The sequence below is a fragment of the Kryptolebias marmoratus genome, linkage group LG15, assembly GCF_001649575.2.
Source record: "Kryptolebias marmoratus isolate JLee-2015 linkage group LG15, ASM164957v2, whole genome shotgun sequence".
Classification (NCBI taxonomy): domain Eukaryota; kingdom Metazoa; phylum Chordata; class Actinopteri; order Cyprinodontiformes; family Rivulidae; genus Kryptolebias; species Kryptolebias marmoratus.
The window spans coordinates 1569722-1589982 of record NC_051444.1 but is presented as its reverse complement, the minus strand read 5'-3'; the positions used below and the strand labels follow the sequence as shown (position 1 = coordinate 1589982).

Below are 20261 nucleotides of genomic sequence, written 5' to 3'. Positions count from 1 at the left end.
ACCTCATCACTTATTACATATTCATGAAATCATTCAGTCTCTGCACTTTCCACAGTTTTAACTTTATTTTTGCTCTATTTTCTTGCCCTATTTTTGGTTTATTTTGTTTACTTGTTTATCTTCTTTATTTCCTGTCAGAAGATACAGGAAGACACAAAATAAGACTAACTGAACTGAGATGCTGTTATTGGGGACACCAAACATTTCTTTTCAAACTTTTTTCCTTTGACTTTTATTTGCTGAATGTTTCTGTCTTCCTCCTGTTAAACATCTCACTTTAATGCTGCCATTTTCCTTTTTCTAAGCCAATGAGCTCGAGCCACAGTAGACAACGACTGAAGACACAATTTAGTCACTTTTGATTTGAGTCTTTGTGTAAAATAAAGCCGGTAAACATTTTTAACTCCTTAGCATGCCTTTGGTTTCTTAGAAAGCTGAATTTATGAACAAATCAACCACCATGTGAGATCAGCACAGGAACCCAGAGATGTTTCCAAAATTCTTCTTTTTGTTCAACTTTTTGCAAACTTTAATAAAGTAATTGGAAACAGGTAAGGTTCTGTGCTGCCATCTAGTGATCATCATATTGTACAGAATAATCACAGCGTAATGTTTTTACAAGAAAAAAACTTTAATGAATGCCAATCAAACATGTGCAACATCAGATTTATTTGGAATATATATATTTATATATAAAACAAGAGAAACCAGCAGCAATCATCAAACCAAGCAATAAGCAGAAAGTGGAGAGGGTTTTAAAAAGCTGAAGGAACATTAAACCTGATTGGATGTTTGGGTTTCAGCATAAGAAGGTTTAGTATGTTCTGCATAGAAAACAATCCCAGTAAATATAAAAAACAAAATAGCTGAAGACCTTTTCTCTGCTGAGGAGGTAGCTTTATAAAAAAAAAATACCGCCATTAAACACAGCAGCAGAGGTCAGCAACTTCAAAACTTAATACAAATTAAAGATTAGAACTAAAGTACTCACTAATGTATTTACACAGATCACTTCCTGTCGTCTTTGACTCGTTGGTGCCAAACGACTGGAAAGTGACCAAAACTACAGTAAAATTACATATTTTAGACAAACCTTCTGTACTCTGTGTGTCACTAAAAAAACAAGATTACATCAGGCCTGTTGCATTTTCATTTCTGTCCCTGCAGTACATAACTTATTTGGCTGATTTCATTGTTTTTCACTGTCAAATTTCTAATTTTACACAAAATATTATTCATGTTCCTGTTAGGACAGTTCAGATAATTTATCAAAGAAAAGATTTATGTATTTTAAAAACTCTCAATGATCTGTAAAATGTTTGTTGAGCTCATATTATTTGGATAACTTCAATCTTGTGGATAAAAATTGGACTTTCGAGTTTATAAAACCATAAGAAAAGCTTAGATGAGTTTCCCCAAAGTATTTATTCATTTATTTATTCCACTCCTGCTTATATCTGCTGTATGGTGTTTAGGAAAATAACTTTATCAAAATTATAATGATAGTTTTCTGTAAGTTCAAAATGGCTGCAGTTGTTTGTTTTTCCCAGCTAATAAAAGGATCAATAAGCCAATTACAGAAAGTTTTATCAATTAAGTGTGTGTGTGTGTGTGTGGATAAACTAACGTACATTAGGTGGATGGTCTCAGTCATCGTAACGCCTCCATGATGGATGATTCATGGTTTTTCAGGGTCGCCTTAACGTTCATTATCATGAGGGTCTCTGCGATCGTCGTAGTGCCGGTCGTCATCATAGCGCTCACGGCGGTCACCGTATTTGTTCCGGCGGTCGTCGTAGTCGCTGCGGCGGTCGTCGTAGTCGCTGCGGCGGTCGTCGTAGTCGTTGCGGCGGTCGTCGTAGTCGCTGCGGCGGTCGTCGTAGTCCTTGCGGCGGTCGTCGTAGTCGCTGCGGCGGTCGTCATAGTCGCTGCGGCGGTCGTCGTAGTCCTTGCGGCGGTCGTTGCCACGCTCGCTTCTTTCCTTGTCTTGTCTTTCCCCATCAATCGGCTCCTTGTCACGGTACTCTTCTCCTTGAACTCTGAGAAGCAGATAAATTACAATCAGGCACCTGGGCGGCAGGAAAACGCCAACAGACTCTGCAAACATCGGTCTTAAGATATCTGGTTGTTTTATATTCCAATATCTGTAACTGTCTTCATACTTTTCAGTCTAACAACATGAGTCAGCATTCACTCCACTCTTCTCCTGGTTACAGTTTCTTCTCTTCATGTTTTGAAATCAGTTTGTTGATTTTAGCTTCTGTTATACTCAGCAGCGGCTTCTGAACCTAAATTTTAGTCGGACGGACATTCATTTCCTGAATTAATTTAAAAAAAAAAAAAGAAAAAGGGGACTATATGTTGCCCGATATTCTTTTTTGTGCACAAAGTTGTCGCCTTTTTTCCCTCCCTGGGGTCGAGGTTGTGTCTCGGTCTGATAATTAAATCAGAGAAAAGGACACCTCCACCTGAAACAGGGGAGTCTCATTTTAATACATATATATAAACTCTTTGATTACAGCCCCCAGCAGATCTTGAACCTGCAGCCTGGAGCTGATTAGACCCCAGAACCACTGAGCTCCAGCACATTCTGTGGTTTCCTGTAGGAAACCACAGAATCAGATAAATAAGATCCACCTGTAGCTGATCTGAATAGTTACAGACAGAAACTGTCCTCCGTCTGTCTGATCACTTCTCTTCTCATTTTAGTCTCAGAAATGAATGTTAAACAGAAACTCTCCCCTGTTGGACTCAGCAGGTTCTGCTGCAATAAATAAGATGAGGTGTAACGTTTGTAGTGGTCGTATCACTGAGCTAAAAGCAGCAGAAAGAAGATTTTAGCCCCAATGAGCCGTCCTGCAGGAGACATGTTAAACCTACTGACCTGCACCGCCCTACAGCTGCAAAAAAGTCAAAAACTGACAACAAATCATTTCATTTTAAACTGTCTAAATAGTTAAAGAACACCGACCGAAGCAAAACACAGCAAGCTAAGTATTTCACATTGATTATCTTTAAGTGCTGTTTAAAAAGATGAGAGCTTGTTGAGTTAAGAAATCTGCTGCTACAGGCAGCAAATCAAAAACTAAACTCGTCACATCAAACAATAAGAAATGCATAAGAGTAGAAAAGCCCTCCGTTTGGTCGTAAAAACAAACCCCAACTGATTATTATAGTTCTATGAAGAGGATATGAAACTTTTACCAACTGTAGTTAAAATTAGTTTAGTCCTTTTTTCATTCTGAGTTTACTTCTATGATTGATCTTTTAGAATTTGGCACCATTAATTTATCAATTTATTTTAAAAGTTAATGTCAAAATCTCCCATTTGAACATCATCTGGAAATAAAAATTCTTTTTCTGTATTTTTGCTAGTTTCTCTGACCGTAAACATAAAAACTGACCAAATCAGATACAAACTCAGCTTACATCACTGGATATTGTGTTTTTGTTTTTATGTGTGTTTTCATGCTGCTTTGAGGAAAAAGAAAAAGAAAAAACAAACAAATAAAAAGCATTACCCCATAGCATATTCCTCATTGTCCTGCTTCTTTCGGCAGCAACAGCAGTAGATGATAATACCAAGAAGGATCAAAAAGGCAACAACTCCCACAATTATTCCTGCAGTGGAACCAACGCTCATCATGGATGCTGCAGGATGGAAGGAAGATGAGAAAACATGAGATATAGGATGAGATATGAGATGTGATGATATGAGCGGAGATACAAGATGAGATACGACATGAGATGAAAAAAGACATGAAATATGAGATAAGATGTGAAATATGAAATGAGGTGAGTTATGAGTTGAGATAATATGAGATGAAATGTAAGATATGAGATGAAGTATGAGATGAGATATGAGATGAAATAAGACATGAAATATGAGATAAGATATGAAATGGAGGTGAGTTATGAGTTGAGATAATATATGAGATGATATATGAGAATATGTGATGAGACATGAGATGAGAAAATGTGTAATGAGATAAGAGATGGGATATGAAATGAGGTGAGCTATGAGTTGAGATAAGATATGAGATCAAATATGAGATACAATATGAGATAAGATATAAGATAATGTAATAAATATGTGATAAAATGTGATGAGATACAAGATGATGCATGAGAAGAAACCAGATATGAGGCAAGAAATGAGATTAGGTAAGATATGTGATGAGACATGAGATGAGAAAGTGTGTAATGAGAAAAGAGATGAGATGAAACATTAGTTAAGACGCGTGATGACAAATTAAATGTTATAAGATATGAAATGAGAGATTAGAAAAGATGTAAGATGTGATGATATGAGCTGAGATACAATATGAGAGGAAGTAGAAGATATGAGATGAAGATATGAAATATGAAATGAGGTGAGTTACGAGTTGAGATAAGATATGAGATCAAATATGAGGTACAATATGAGATGAAATATGACAGAAGATATGAGATATGGTAATAAATATGAGATAAAATATGTGATGAGATACAAGATGATGCATGAGAAGAAACCAGATATGAGACAAGAAATAAGATGAGGTAAGATATGTGATGAGACATGAGATGAGAAAATGTGTAATGAGAAAAGAGATGAGATGAAACATTAGTTAAGACGCGTGATAACAAGTTAAATGTTATAAGATATGAAATGAGAGATTAGAAAAGAAGCTGTTAGGAGGTCCGTCTCACGTGGCATGACTTTGACGGTTATGTTGCAGGTAGCGGAGCGAATCTTGTTGCTGGATGTGCAGATGTAGTATCCTGAGGTCTCCTTCGTGATGTTGAACAAAGACAGGATTCCTCCCTCTGAATAACAAGGACTCAGTCAGATAAACACAGTTCAGTTCTTTCTATTATGATTTCATTACAAGAACAGAAATATCGTAAAGAAGAACTGAAATGACGCCTTATAGAGAGAGATAAGTCTGGTCTTTGTCAAATGTTCTTTTTACTCTCTGTATGAAAAGTATAGTTTAAAAGAAACACTTTAGGTAGAATCTGGTTTTAATTTATTGCAAATATATAGATAATTACCAATGCATAAAAAGACAAATTAGAAGGCAGTGCATTCCTTCAGAAAATAAACAAACACAACGTATATCGTTGCCACCTTTCGTGTCAGAATTTGATATTAAGGCGATGATTTTATGTTACCTTAATTAAAAAATAAAGAAGACATAAATTCACAGAGTTCTGTGATCTGTTAGTGCTCAGAATATGCATTGGGAATGACCCTTAGCTACTACCACAGTTATTAGTCATTTCTGTGTTTGCAAGGGTTGATTAACTGTGGTGGCCATCTTGATTTGGGTCTGTGAAAATGGATATCTCATGAACTCCTGGACAAATTTTACTGAAACTTTCTGAGACAAGAACTGCATCTGCGTCTAAAACCGCTTAACCTTTGGAGTCAACCTGATTCAAGATGGCTGCCAAAGCTCACTGACGGCTACAGCTCAAGTCAGTACTACAGATATTGAGCTAAAACTTGGTGTGGTAGTAGCTGAGAGTCATCCTCAACTCATAGTCGGAGCATGAACAGATCTTTGTTTTAAATTTGGAATCCAACCGCGGCGAGGCAGGCCTTACAGGTCAGGTTAGTAGTCTGTCGTAGGTGGATTTATATCGGCCACAGTGGCCTCAGAATCCTTTTTTAATTCACATAAAGTTAAACTCATCTCAAAAGACGTTTTTACAATAAACCAGAAACTTGAGAACTCCTGCTTGTGATTCACTCACAGATTGAAAGACTACGAGAAGAAGGGATTCAATAAAAACCTCCAACTCGTCTGCTGAGCTGAGCAGAGCTCATCGGTAAATGTTTTATCAGAGATGAGCTCATCTTTTTGGTCACACAGTTTAGGATGTTTTAGGATCACAGTACTTACTGTCGGTGGTTTTGGGGTCTGGAGCACGAGGCTGATTATTCGTATCATAACCTTGCCACTTGTAAGATGGAGGAGGAGAACCTTCCTCTGAAACACAGGTGAGGTTGATGTTTTTGAAGTACTCCGCTGTTCCCTGAATGTTACATTTGGGTGGAGAAGGAGCCACTTAAAGAAAGAGAGAGACATAAAAACCATGTGTTTTCTTTAACCTGCAGAAAGACGCATTTAGTTGACAACAGCTAATGATTAAGGGAAAAGTAAACTTGTTTTTTCTTTTAGCTAACTTCAGCCCATTTCTCAACAGAAGCTGTGGTCAATCAAAGTCTTGTACAAACGGAGCAGTCGAGACGGGCCTTTGCATTCATATCGACTCGGTGTGGAAAGCTAAAAACTTCAGTGACCGGCTTCTCTCCTGTCTGATTTCTCTCCCGAGGCTCTTCAGACCTTAGAACGAAGCTTCAGGCGCACCTGAAATAACGCCTCACTGAGCTGCGTGACCTTTGAACTCAGGGGGTCAAACTCATTTTCACTGGGAGCTAAAATTAAAAACCTGATCAAGGGCCAACCCTTTTTTTTCCCTTGAAAAACGAATAAAATTTTCTCTCAACTCAGAGGGATTAACGAGAGATTAACAATCATCAGAATTACGTCAGTTTTGTTTTAAACTAAATGCACAGCAGACTCTTCTTCTCAGCACGTAGCTGCAGGAGAAGCAGAGGGAGGCTGCTTTCATAACAGGCGATGCGACCGCATGGTCCTAGTGCCTGACCGGTTTGTTTCAACTGCTGCCATCCAAACAATTTGAAGTAGAGGAGACATCTTCAGTAATGAATTCATCAGGTAAATTCATGCTGCCTGCTTCGCAGCCGTGTTTTCAACAAGACAAGAAATCTTGTGACGTGTTAATCTCTCGAGATCTCGTTTACACCCCTAACATCGACCGCTGCACATTTTCAGAGGCAACGGTGATCAAACTCATTATTACCTAGGACAACCAAACGTGTCTTGTCAGCTGTCTGGCCCGTGGCATCTCCTGGAATCTGGACGGCACATTCAAACTCTCTGTTGTCTTTCAGAGTGATGGAGTTCAGCTTCAGGTCAGCTCTCCCAGTCTTCATGTCCAGATTTATAGAAGCCCGGCCTTTATAGTCCGGTGTGGCATCAGTTTTTCCAGGAGGTTGATAGTGGGAGAGGACGACGTCCTGTTGAGAAGATTGACATGAGAGAAATACAAACAAACAAACAAACATCCTGTAGACACACATGTGGAGATACTGACATCCAAAGCACCCTCGACTTGAGCCAGAGCGGTCCATGTGATTATAACGAGTGAAGGGTTTGTTACGGAGCTCGTAAAGGTGCAGGGCAGCGTGATGTTGTCATCTCTGGCAAACTCATACACTTTCTCAGGGATTTTAACATTCATGGCAGCCACACCAGACCACACTGTGGAAAAAAAAACAAACAAAACCAAATAAAATCAATCATTCCCATCTTTATTCAGTTATATTTTACTGAATTAAGATGACAGCATTATTCAAGGTTTGTAAATTGTTCAGCAGCATAAAGAGAAAACTGCAGCTACAGTCATGGAAGAAGAAAGTTCCAGGTTTTAGAACATATTAAACATGATCTGGTCTTTATCAGGTTCCACTGAGCCATTATTTGTTAAACAGAACCTGGTTCCAGCAGCAGAACTCTCAGTGGGTTCCTGGTTGTGGAGGAGTGGTGGCCCACTCTTCTTTCCAGCGTTGCTTCAGCTCATTGGTTTCTGCTCAGCTCTCTGAGATTCTGGTTCTGGTTCTGCTGTGTTTGGGATCATTGTCCTGTTTGTCGGACAGATGGCCTCACATCTGACTCCAGAATCAGCCCAAACCATCAGCCCTCCACCACCGTGCTGACAGCTGCTGTGCATTCTGGGTAAACATCTGTCCTCTGGTTCTGGTTCTGCTCCAGAAGTCTTCTGGTTCCTTCAGATGAACCTGAGTCGAGCTGCCATGTTGTTTTTAGAGAGAAGAGGCTTTAACCTTTGACCTGCTGACTGGGGCCTGTAGAGGCTGAGATAGAGCACTGCACGGTCTGACCTTCAGGGTGAACTTGTTTCTAAATGTCTCCTCTTGTGAATAATCTTCCTCTCTGTAGAACGATGGACTCCAGATGGTTTGTATCCACTGGATATAATCTGTGGTAACATGGTCGGTTGAATTTTTTGTCCTTTCCAGTTTTTTTCTACTTTAATTGAGAAAGCTGCCTGAATGGAAGGCATAACACTTAACAAAAGAAAGTTTTTTTTAAATTAACCCTGTCTTGGATGACTGAGAATCTACTGTCTGTTGATCTACAACTGATTAATAAATCTCTGCTCCTTCCAGCTTCTAATCTGCTCAGTTTCTGCTGATCCAAAAGATTTCAGTTGTTTCATTTTAGCTGTTTCACTTTTTTTTCCTACTCTTAGCTTTAACATGGCCTTTAAGCGGGCTTTTTGCCGTTAGTTTTCAGCTTCTCCAGCAAATCTTCCAACTATTTTCAGGTAAATATTTAGCTGTTCAAATTCAAATGGAATTAACAGTTCAGCAGTTAAATGTTCCAGTGAATATTTCAGCTTCACCTTCTTCAGAAGCTTTCAGTAAGAAGCACTTGCTGCTTTTTCCACATGTCTATTTGTTTCAAGTTTGAATGGATTTTAGGCGGAAGAATTAGATTTCAAAGAGAAGAACTTGATTTCACAGAATTTTAAAGGTGAAATGAAATCAAATATCAAAATAATGAGTTTTCATGTTTTTCTTTTAGTTAAACACCATCACAAAACCCTCCACAGTCCATTTCTCTGATTTCAAATGTTAATGACTTGTTTTTATAGGTTCTGTGTGGTGACTGTGGGCGGAGTTACCTCCTTAGAAGGAGGCGGGGCCAGCTGTGGCAGACCGCTGCAGGACGCTGAGGAGGTTCCTGTCGCTGCGTTTATCAGGAAAATGGAAGCAGAAGAAGAACATGTTCTGTTAACAAGTGGACCAGTTGGTCTGGAGTGATGCTGTCGGGAACTGGAGCCCCACATTTCACCAGAGGAACCCCCGAGGTTTAAGGTGATGTCACTCAGTCTGCGAGGAGTTTCACCTCTGGACGGCGGGAGGCAGCCGGCGCCCGTCGGACAATGGGAGGCGGCCGGCGCCCGTCGGACAGGGGGAGGAGGCCAGCACCGGTCAGACAGGGGGAGGCGGGCGGCGCCGGTCGGACAACGGGAGGAGGCTGGCACCGGTCGGACGGCGGGAGGAGGCCGGTGCTGGTCGGACAGGTGGTGCTTTTCTATTGAACATCTGTATCTCAGGTTCTCCTCTTCAGGAAGTTAACTGCAGTCAGCCTCCAGCTGTTGAGCGGCTGTGGCTCAGTGGTTAGAGCGGTCGTCCTCCAATAAGAGAGTTGGAGGTTCAGTTCCAGGCGGGAGTCAGACGCCGAAGTGTCCCTGAGCAAGACACTGAATGCCCCATCGGCGTACGAATGGAGTTCAGCCTTGTAGAGGTTGAGTGCTGGGAGGATGTGTGTGGGTGGGGAAACGAGGCACAGATTGTGCTGCAAAGCGCTTTGAACAAGGTGAAAGGTACAGAAGTACAGACTACTTACTTTGGGTTGTAATTTCCACCAGCAGCTAAACTAACATCCATCGAACCTTCAGAAGCTGAAGAACGACTCAGCTGCTGGAGGTTTGGGTTCCCCCCCCACAATATCTGCATTTACCATTTCCTGTCTCGTTGGCGTTCCTGTGTTCCTCTCTATAAGTCACACTTTGATCACATGGAGTGATCAGATTTAGCTTTTATTTTAAATTTAATTCATTTTTTTAAATGACAGACTTTGAAATTAAGCACCTTTGGATTTATGTTAGCTCTTAAAACGCCTTTCACTTCACCTTTAAAGTATTTCACTGAGAAAATTTCAGTAAAAAAGCTGAATGTTTCAAAAAGGATACATCGCAGAAGTCAAACGTCATAGTTTAATGACCTGCACGAGCTGAACGTTGGGTTACCTGAGTGGTTTAATCAGGTTCAAAAATTGCGGAAGGAGATAGATGCCAAAAAACACACGGAAGAAACAAGAGCCAAATAAATAAATATAATCAGTAAAACTGTTACATGGATGATTTTTAAGCATTAATATAATAAATAAGCTTAATGTTCTTTTCTTGCTCCTGCTTTGGAAAGGTGAAGCTGAGGGTGCGCCAACAGGTGTGGCCGCTCCTCACTTTGGAGACAGACAGAAAAACATTTGGTTTTAGGAGAACTCACGCGCGCTCAGCAGAACCAGCAGAACCAGCAGAACCCTCATCTTCTCCAGGATGAAGGTTGGTATCGGGTCCACCTGATCTGGGTTCTGTTCTCGGTCCGGTTGTGTTATATTTTTTATCAGAGGGAGAAGAGGAAGAGGAGCCGCCCGGTGCGCAATTTCACCGAAACCCGAGTCTCGACGTTGAGGATGATTGACGGCCCTCTGAGCCAATCAGCGCTCAGTCTGGTCCTCAGGTAACATTCTTGTCCCGCCCACTGGACGTGTTCCTGCCTGTCCGTCATCCAGCAGCAGGGATTCTCTGAAGGAAGCAGATTTCCAAGGATTTGGTGACAACAAGGGAACACAGAGTTTTTATTCTTTAAATTTAAAATAAAACATGTTGAAGTAAATCTGTATAAAACCTGCAGCGGCCTCTTCTGAAGATAAATGTTTTTATTGTTTAATTTTTTTCTGTAATTTTGTAAGAATGAGTTTTGTGTCGTAAGAGAGAAACGGATTATAAATTCTGCCTGATCCTAAACCCGGACTGAGCAGCTCCAAGGTGTGTTTCAGAGCAGCAGAGTCTTCCTGTCAAACTGGTTTAACTAAACCTCACCAACCGACTCCCAGGCTCAGGTACGCACAGACAGACCGGAAACAGTCACGTGACCAGCATGACCTGGATCAGGTTTGAGCACGTGCAGCCAGAGAGCTGTTCAGAAACAAATGTTTCAGATGAAGAAGAGAAAAAGCCTCTGAGGTTTCTGCAGAGTCGCCTTCAGGCTGAGCTCAGAGAGAGCGGGGTCCAACTGGTGGCCCGCGGGCCAAACCCGGAAGGACTGCAGGGGCGGAGGGACGTCCAGGAACAAGTGCTGCACAAGATCTTTAAGATGTTTAGCTTGTGTTTTTATTGTGAAGCAAAAAAAGAGAAATAAATATAGAAAAAAATACATTTACTGCAGCTGGAACGCTGAGCGCTGAAGGAGCCGAAACAAAGTTGTTGAAGCTAAAAGAAGCCGAATAAAAGCTAAAACCTAAAAGTAGAAAAAGCAAAAAAACATGAGTTAAAAGCTAAATGGAGCAAAAGGCTACCAAAATTTAACAAAAGTCTTGCTAAAAGCTAAAAGTAGCAAACACTACCTAAAAGCTAATAGCAGCATAAAATTAGCTAAAAGCTAAAGGCTACCAAAATGTAACAAAAGTATCAAAAGGCTAGCTAAAAACTAAAACTAACAAAAACTAATTAAAGGTTAAAAGTAGGGAAATCGTACCTAAAAGCTAAAAGCAGCACTGATATTTTTAAACTTTAGCTCGTGTTTTGCTACCTTTAGCTGTTGTTTTGGTAGTTATAGCTCTTAGCTAGCGTTTCGTTACTTTAAGCTTGCTAGTTTTAGCTTTTAGCTGTTATTTAGCCTCCAGTTTAGTTTTAGCTGCTTCAGAAAACTGCAGTAAAGCCTCTCAGGACGCAGCTGCATCTTTGCAGAAAAAGGAATTTCTCCAGTTTTTCTGTCGGTTCCTTTTTCTCACACACTGAGCGTCTGTGAGGCTGAAACACTCAGTTTTGGTTTTATTTGTTTGTTTTTTTAGCTTCCTGTGTTTTCCTGTGACTCACTCTGCTTTGTTCGAGCGGAGTCAATAACAGCTCAACGTGTCGTTTCATGACGAGCACCAACAAAGTGCAGAATCGACCGTTTCTGGAGTAAAAACGAAGCTCTTTGTGTCGCGGAGCATCTGCTCAACATTTACATGACATTTTAATGCTTGAAGAAAAGGATTTGAATTAAAGATGTTTCTCCTGTAAAGGCTTCAACAAGCTCTGTCGGTTTCTCTTCACAACGTCGTGACTCCTTTTTTCCTTTATTTGTTTCTTCATGCAACCACAGCAGGTCAGATGTTTCTGAAGCTCTTAAGCTTTCAACCGGGATTATAGACGTGCCAATAAAACCTCCTGCTGCTCCGACTCATTGTTGTTTCTGTTTGTTCCTGTACATTTTCTGTTGAATTGATGTTTCTCTGCAGGTGTAAGCCTGCTGGAGGCTCAGGAAATCTTGTTTCTTTTAAAGCTGTGAAGTTCCAATCTTCTGCAGACCGGTGGCGTTCGATTAATATTCGGACAGTCCCACCTAAATGTCCAGAGTATTTATACTGTATATATATATTTTTTCAGGCCTCTACCGCTCTGGTTTCTGGCAGCTTCTCTTTGCAGACAGAAGAGGAGAAAAAACACGAGCCAGATGTGGGAAATACTGTAAATCCTCGAAAAGCTGCACCACCAAAATATGAATTACTGTAAATGTTGCTGTAAATAGAGGAAAAAATCTCAGGTTTTGCAAAAGTCATAATCATACCTGTGTCATCTCACGTTTACAGAACTTTCCAGGTGTCAGCTTTTAACAAATACAACTTATTATTATTTGTTTCTTTATTTTTATCACCTCATCCTCCCTGTAGGTTCTGATTAGTTCCCCCTTCAGGTCCAAAGTTCCCTGTTTTAAACTCTCTAAATGATTAAAATCCACTAAAATGTGACCTTCGGTGTGCACCGCAGAGTCGGGATTCCTGTTTTATCACACAGAGTCTTCAGTTTTGAATGAATCTTTATTTGAGTTTAACTGTTGTGTCTCATTTCTTACATGCATGAGGACATCGTTTTATACATTTTATTGAGAGACAGTTTAAATATATACGTCAGAGCTGCAGGCACAGAAAAAGATCGATAATTTTCACTCAAGATTTTCTGACTGATGGAAACAGAAGGGAAACTAGGGTCAAAGGTCAAACAGTGAAGTAATAACAGGAATAATTCAGCAGATTCCTGCAGAGGATGATTCACCGATGGCAGAACATGAACAGATTATCCTCCCAGTTAATCCTCCTCCATCGGCCGTAAGATCATTAAAGATGGTTTCTCCCTGTTGGAGACTCAGATTTGTGAGAAAAGAGGCCGATTTTCTGTTGCAGCTTCACTGAATCCTGCGTGTTTGTGACCAACGAGGCGCACAGCTGAAAATCACGCCTCTTAAAACTGTACTCTCGGCCGCGCACATTATTTTGTCGCCCACCTCGGCAGCCGGCCCACGTTTCTGAAGAATGTCAGTGACTCTTTGTGTTTTTGCTGAAATTGGGACACGAGGAGAGGATCTTTGGTGCTGAAGCTCGTGCTGTGCTCTCCGATGGGAGGACCTCAGTCTGAACACACAGAACACACGACAGCATCAAAATCTCCTCCAGATGATTTCATCCGTATTATCTGCGGGAATACGGATCCCCCGTAAGGTTCGTACCTTCTTCTCCACCGATGATCGAACCGGCGATCTTGAGAAAAGCTCCAACTTCCTTCCTCAGCGCACTGACAATGTCCACGGATGCTGGGGGATCGAAAGAAGACGAGCTGAGACAAGAAGGCAGGTCAGGATCGAGCTCCTGTGACGACGGTCTGTCTTACGTGGCATGACTTTGAGGGTGAGGTTGCAGGAAGCAGAAGAGATCTTGTTTCTTGACGTGCAGATGTAGTTTCCTGAGGTGTGCATGCCGACGTTGTACAGAGACAGGACGCCGCCCACTGAAAGACAGGAAGTCACTCATGTCTTCTGCCCTACTGTCCTCTTTCTATCATCATTACGTTTATCTATCATTTTACAACTTTTAGCTCTTAGCTAACCCTTTGCTTCCTGAGATTTTAACTAGCATTGTGCAACTTTTAGCTTCAGCAGCTCATTTTCAGCTTCTTCCCCAGATCTCCTCAGACATCCGTTCTTACAGGAAATGTAGTTTCTCGGGTTATTCATTTCTTCCTGGAAGCAGCTGGTTGTCAGTGCTTACTGTCGGTGGTTCTGGGGTCTGGAACTTGAGGCAGGTTCCTCACATCCCGACTCTCCCACCTATACGTTGGGGGAGGAGACCCTTCCTCAGACTCACAGGTGAGGCGGATGTTTCGGCCGTACTCTGGTAAACCCTGGAGCTGACAGATGGGTGGAGAAGGACCCACTTCAACAAAGAAGGAAAGAAACCAAAGCGTGTTTTTAAGAACTGACGCTGTCGAGTCTTTGGACTCTAAGAGCATAAACAAAGTAATCTTTACCTTGGACAACCAAACGTGTCTTGTCAGCTGTCTGGCCCGTGGCATCTCCTGGAATCTGGACGGCACATTCAAACTCTCTGTTGTCTTTCAGAGTGATGGAGTTCAGCTTCAGGTCAGCTCTCCCAGTCTTCATGTCCAGATTTAGAGAAGCCCGGCCTTTATAGTCCGGATCGACGTCAGTTTTTCCAGCAGGATGATAGTGGGAGAGGATGATGGTCTGTTGAGAAGATTGACATGAGAGGAATACAAACAAACATCCTGCAGACACACATGTGGAGATACTGACATCCAAAGCATCACTCCCAGCTTGAGCCAGAGCGGTCCATGTGATTATAACGAGTGGAGGGTTTGTTACGGAGCTCGTAAAGGTGCAGGGCAGCATGATGTTGTCATATCTGGCAAACTCATACACTTTCTGAGGGATGTTAACATCCATGGCAGCCACACCAGACCACACTGAGGAAATACAGAAAGAAAGATGACCCGTTAGTCGTTTGGGTCGAACCCCGAACAACAACAATAACAACAGGAAGTGTTACAGCTCAGAGTGTGAGTCGTGGATCACTCTCAGCTACGACCACAGCCAGCTTCAGTGTCTGCAGACCTGACGGAGCTGCAGATTTACATCCACGAATCACCGTCAGGGAGTTTCAGTACAATCATGATGTCTCTGGTTCAGGAGATATTTTGCTAACAGACACACACACACACACACACACACACACACACACACACACACACACACACACAAACACACGCACACACACACACACACACACACACAGCTGCACAGTTTATTATCGCCCGCCTTTGTGCTGTTTAGGATTTAAAAAAAAAACCTGTTGAATTTGTTGTAAAACAGATGTGCTGTGGGACAGAACCAGAACAGAACCAGAACAGAACTCACCCACACAGAGCAGAACCAGAGCAGAACCAGAACAGAACTCACCCACACAGAACAGAACCAGGACAGAACCAGAACAGAACCCACCCACACAGAACAGAACCAGGACAGAACCCTCTTTCTTCATGGTGGAAGTTTGGATTTGATCAAACTAAGCTCCTCCCACTTGTTGTTGTTTTCGTTTTTCTTCTTCTTCTGATTCTTTTCGGTAGTTTTCAGCCTCAGTTTTTGATCCACTGCCTCCTGCTGCTTTTTATGTTTAACTAAAGAAGCTTTTTTTCTGCTCTTCTTTCTCCTTTATTTAAATATATTTAAATCCCCCGCATAGACATAAATGCCTCCCTTCTTTTTGTTTCAGGATCAGCATATTATGGGATGTTTCCTCTTATTATAAAAGTCTCTCTATAAAGAAAAAGTTGTTTTTAGAAACCAGATTTCTTCTTCTTCACCCATAAAGTTATTTGTAAAGTTTAATTATTGTTTATGTATTTATGCACTGTAGTTTATCCTGCATTGTGACATTTTATTTAATTTATTTATAAGAACAAACAACGCTTTCTTTTGATACAAACATTCAGTTATTTCAGTTCTTCCTCTATAAGAAACGAGTGAAACAGGCAACATAATTAGAGATAAATAAACATTAATTTCACCATAAAGTCTTTTAAAAAAGTGACTTAAATGCTTTTATTCGAGGCGGGATCTTAACTCTTATTTCCTCATTGTTCCTGGGTAATTAATCTATTAATTTACAGATTTAGACGTGCAAAACTGCCGTCTTGCCTCAAAGATGTTAAAAATGTTGATTTTCTGTTAAATTTGAAGAAGAATCGCTCCCAGTGTCAGAAAGTGACAGCTCGGCGCTGCGTTTTAAACCCGTTTCAGTGAGAAATGAACCCAAACATCTGGATTCACACCTGTGGTATTACTGTTCTTGCAGGCTTTCTTGTTGCTAAACGTTGGTCAGATTATTTCTCCTCCTGAAGCTGCTGAAGGTTCACTCCTCGGTTCTCCTTCAGCTAAAACTTTAAAGAAACACTGAGCAGCTGGTGTCAAGGAGGACGTCCAGGAGGTGAATTCAACTCCTTCTGAGGAAAAAACCTAACATCTGGAGTCCAGAGGTTTCAAACTTCTCATTCTGAGCCTCGGAGCAGATGTCATCAACATACTTTAACAGTTACTGATATAAACGCATAATTTCCTTCATTATTAATGAGACAATCATGTTTATTATGTCAACTTCAAGAAGAATAACATCTCTGAACTTTGCCTGTGTTCGTTAAGTTTGTTTTTTAAAAGCAGTTTTTGTATCTTTACCTCACATGGAGATATTTGTTTTTATTTCTAAAATTTATGAAAGCATATGCTGTGCAGCAGATGCAGCAGAAACAAGAAATATAAATTTAGGTGTGATGGAAATGAGCTGCAGAATTGAGCATAAAAGTTCATTATTATTAATCATTGCTGTTCCTTTGCAGTGTTTTTAAATCCTGCCCACTACTGTAAAGCCACTTTGCTGCACAGGCTCAAAGATGGCCGCCGGATGGCAGCAGAGCGCTCCCGTCGGCGGGCTTCAGGGAGCTGCCAGAGTCAGCCATGTTTGTCTGTTAGCAAAATATCTTATAACCTGCAGGATCCAGTGATAACTCCCAGAAAGTAACCACTGGATGCACGTCTACTGGATTCAAGATGGCTGCTGCAGCTAATCGACCTTAACCAACACAAAAATGTCTCTAACTCAGTCAGTTTTACAGATATTGAGCTCAGATTTGGTGTGGTAGTAGCTGAGAGTCATCCATAACACATACTCCAAGCACTAACAGATCATATAAGATATACTGCACATAATCTTATTTTCATGCTTTGACCAAAACAGCTACAACTCTGTCAACATAAGATGATCTCGGCCTAAAACTCTGGCAATAAAGGCGGCGGGTGATATGCATTCCTTCAAGGAACGCTCAGCCTTTAGTTTGTTTATTCTCATTTTGATCAGCTGATTGTTAAAATCAAAGATACTGACCAGCGCTAGGACTGCACAGTTTATCTCATATTTATCGTAATGGCAGTACCAGCGAGCTGAAAGGACCCGTTGGACTGCAGCAAACCAAAGACTGTTTTATTTCAGGTCTCATGTGTTCACGTTCTGCTGCTGATGGTGGGTTTGGACCCGACAGACTGGCCTGGATGTCACACCTGCTTCAGATGATGACACAGACAGAAAACATGGAGTTTGTCACAATCATGTCCCACGTTTCAAGATGTTCGAATATGCTGCAGCCCTAACAGGCTCTGACTGATTCATCCGACTTTTCTGCAGATTTTCCCGTCAAAGATCTGATCTCACAGCGGATGAGGCTCTGAATGTTTGGTTCCATCTTTCACCTGCTCAGGGACGCAGCTGAAGATCTCTCTGACGGGTTCTTCTGCCCGGCGTTCCCAGCAAACCCTGAGGCCGGGTCCACCGGGTCATCTTCTCCCACCATCTGATCCAAGTCTCCAGCAGCTCTGCAGATCAGATGACACGACTACAAATCTCCATCAATCTGCAGCCAGTTTTATTGTCTAAGTTAGTTTGATTTTTGTAAATAAAGTCAGCACATTAGTCTGACAGACGGAGCTACTTTTCTGTTTGTTTTTGCTAAAAACACTAAATAAAATAGATTTTTTAACCTGAACTAAGCAGCTGTTGTTGGGTGCAGGAAACTCACCTGTCTTTAAGTCTGCTCTGTTCCAGGTGAGGACGTTTCTCTGTGAAATCTTACAGAAAAACTCTCCTCTCTGTGGTAAAAGCTCTACCGCCTCCTGGTTTCTTCTTAGCTTCTGATTTAGTCTTGTCGAATTATTAAAACTCATTTGTGAGTTCATCATTTAAAATATCATTAATTTGTCCTTCCCTCTGCAGAGCCGTGAATGGCGTCTTTTCTTCCTTCGACAGTTACATCCGTACGTCCAGCCGCCTCCTTTTGTTGGTGCCGATTAGACAGACGAGAGGATCCTCAGCTCTGCCACTCCGAGGAAAAAAGTCATAAATATTCCGTCTCTAAATTAGGGCTCATCAATCCTAATTATGACTTAAAGGATCTAAGTTCTAATTATTAGATAAGTCTGAGATCTAAGTCATATTTCTGATGGCCTTGGCCCCCACTTGGTGGCGATGTGGTTCTGTTCTGGTTCTGTCTCCGTCCACTTCCTGTCCAGTTTGTCCCACCTGCTGTAAACTGAATCCAGAGTTTTCACAGAACGACAGAGGGATCAGCTTTCTGCAGGACAAAACCGAAGAGTCCTGATCCGTTTGGACACGTTAATGAGAAATGCTTCAGCCTAACTTCTGGCACAAAAACTCTGGATTCTTTCTTTTGTGGTCTCAGATTTCTGGCCTCAGCTGTGAGATAAATTCAAACACTTCGTGCAGAAAACAAACGGCAGGAAAGGTTAAATGAGCTCTGCAGTCAAATTAAAGATTTATCTGATCATGTTGGAAGGTTCAAACTCATTTTTTTTGGTATTTAAGTGACATTTTATGCCTCAGAATGAAGCTCTTCCTTCCTAAGTTGACTCATTTCCTTTAACCTACTTTTGAAAGCCATAATATTTTTTAAATGATTAAATTCAGAGTTGTTTTCCTCTCATTTTCAAGCACAAGCAGGCAGCTCCCACAGGTCGAGCTTTTAGTCCTTCCTGCTGCCGTGACTCATTGTTTCTGTATATTTTCTGCTGAACTGATGTTTTATTGCAGGTGTAAGAAGGTGTTTCATTGATTATTTCTCCCCTTGAACCCGCTGAAGGTCCAGTAATCCTTTTCCATCTCTTCTACCCGCGGAGCGCCATTATTCTGTAAAAAAAGCCATCAGCCAGCTGGATGTTTGTCAAATACAGAACAAGAAGGAGATCCAGGGGGCGAAGTTGATGTTTCACTGTGAACAGACACATTATGTGGTGTCCCTCGTGAACGGATAACTCTTTTCAGAGCATCTTAATCACTTCTGGAGCAGCCAAAAAGTTTGAAACAACAGATTTTAAAAGACAAGCTGTGCTGCAAGAGTTTTTAAACCTGCTACTGATCATAAATTTACAGCTTATTTTATTTATAAAGAGACAGTCACAACATTTGACCCCTTTTTCAAACTCCTTTGGCCAGAATCCTAAACTGATTTGTCTGAATATGATGCAGAAACATGTGTTTATATCGGTGTCACGATCCCGGGTTTTTCATGTTGCTGTTTTTTGTGTTTACCTCGTTTAGTTTTCTCCGTGTCTCCTCAGTCAGACCTGTCCTCCAGTTCGTCTCGCACCTGCTCCTCGTACTCATTAAGCTCACATTGGTCCTGTTCGTTCGCTTGGTCCTCGCTTCCCTGCAGTCGTTAGGGTTCGTGGTTTTGGTTACATTTGAGAGTTTATCCTCGTGTTTCCACTCACCTGCTGTCATTTTCCAGGTGTTTCTGTTCAGTTCATCATCTGCTCAGCTCTTCTTGCATCATGGTTGCACCGTTCTCCTTGTCTAAGTTTTTTTTTGGCATTTGTTGGGTTTGTATAGTTGCTGCCACGTCAGCCCGTTGTTTCTCTCTTTGTGTCAGTCTGCTTCCTGTTCCTCCACCAGCCGTGGCATCGGTTCGTCATCCCGTTCGTGTCTTTGTGCCGCTCGTTTGTCGCCTTCCTGGATTTTATTTGCCGCCATGTCAGCTCTTTTCTTTTATTTCATCGAGTCCTCGCTCTGTTTACAACCGGATTGTGACACTCAGCTGCGTTTATACAATGAGTGTCGGTCGCAGAGAGCTAGAAGAAGCCTGCCTCTGTTTTTTTGGTGAAACCACGGCAACAAGGAGGGCGGGGTTAAGGTGCACACCTGTAAGCAGGTGTCTGACGGACAGGAGACAGCGGCTGAGCTCAAGTCGAGCTTCAGAACGGCTCATGTGTTGGAGAAGACTCTCAGCTACTACCTATCCAAAGTTTAGGTCAATATGTTGGTTGTGGCAGCCATCTTGAATCAGGTTGACCGTGAGTCACACGGTCCAACAGGAGCTCCTCAGGTTGGACAGGGAGCAGGTTGTTTAGGATTAAACAGAAGGAGTGGCTCAGCAGCTGTCCAACAGGCAGACAAAAGTCTTCATTTGTTGGTTTATTAGGA

At 41.6% G+C, this 20261-nt stretch overlaps 2 protein-coding genes across 6 annotated transcripts; both read right to left on the bottom strand.

The window, feature by feature from the left end:
- Positions 1–610: 610 nt before the first annotated feature.
- Positions 611–10379, bottom strand: LOC108249362 (cell surface A33 antigen). 2 transcript variants are annotated; one of them, XM_017438712.3, is made up of 8 exons: positions 10169–10375; positions 7168–7334; positions 6874–7090; positions 5889–6053; positions 4690–4806; positions 3522–3651; positions 1949–2039; positions 611–1885 (listed from the first exon to the last, which is right to left on the bottom strand). In XM_017438712.3, exons 1-8 carry the CDS (start codon positions 10206–10208, stop codon positions 1700–1702), a joined length of 1113 nt encoding a protein of 370 aa, XP_017294201.1. In that variant the 5' UTR covers positions 10209–10375; the 3' UTR covers positions 611–1699. The 2 variants fall into 2 exon arrangements, with proteins under 2 accessions (XP_017294201.1, XP_017294200.1); XM_017438711.3 differs by having other exon boundaries at positions 611–2039; positions 10169–10379.
- A 2348-nt stretch (positions 10380–12727) lies between these two features.
- On the bottom strand, positions 12728–15354 carry LOC108249360 (cell surface A33 antigen-like). 4 transcript variants are annotated; one of them, XM_017438708.3, is made up of 7 exons: positions 15221–15354; positions 14516–14685; positions 14230–14446; positions 13971–14135; positions 13594–13710; positions 13433–13516; positions 12728–13337 (listed from the first exon to the last, which is right to left on the bottom strand). In XM_017438708.3, the coding sequence occupies exons 1-7, from the start codon at positions 15258–15260 to the stop codon at positions 13333–13335; spliced, it is 798 nt and encodes a 265-aa protein (XP_017294197.1). In that variant the 5' UTR covers positions 15261–15354; the 3' UTR covers positions 12728–13332. The 4 variants fall into 4 exon arrangements, with proteins under 4 accessions (XP_017294197.1, XP_037835590.1, XP_037835589.1 ...); XM_037979662.1 differs by having other exon boundaries at positions 14067–14135; positions 15179–15328; XM_037979661.1 differs by having other exon boundaries at positions 15179–15327.
- Positions 15355–20261: the final 4907 nt, after the last annotated feature.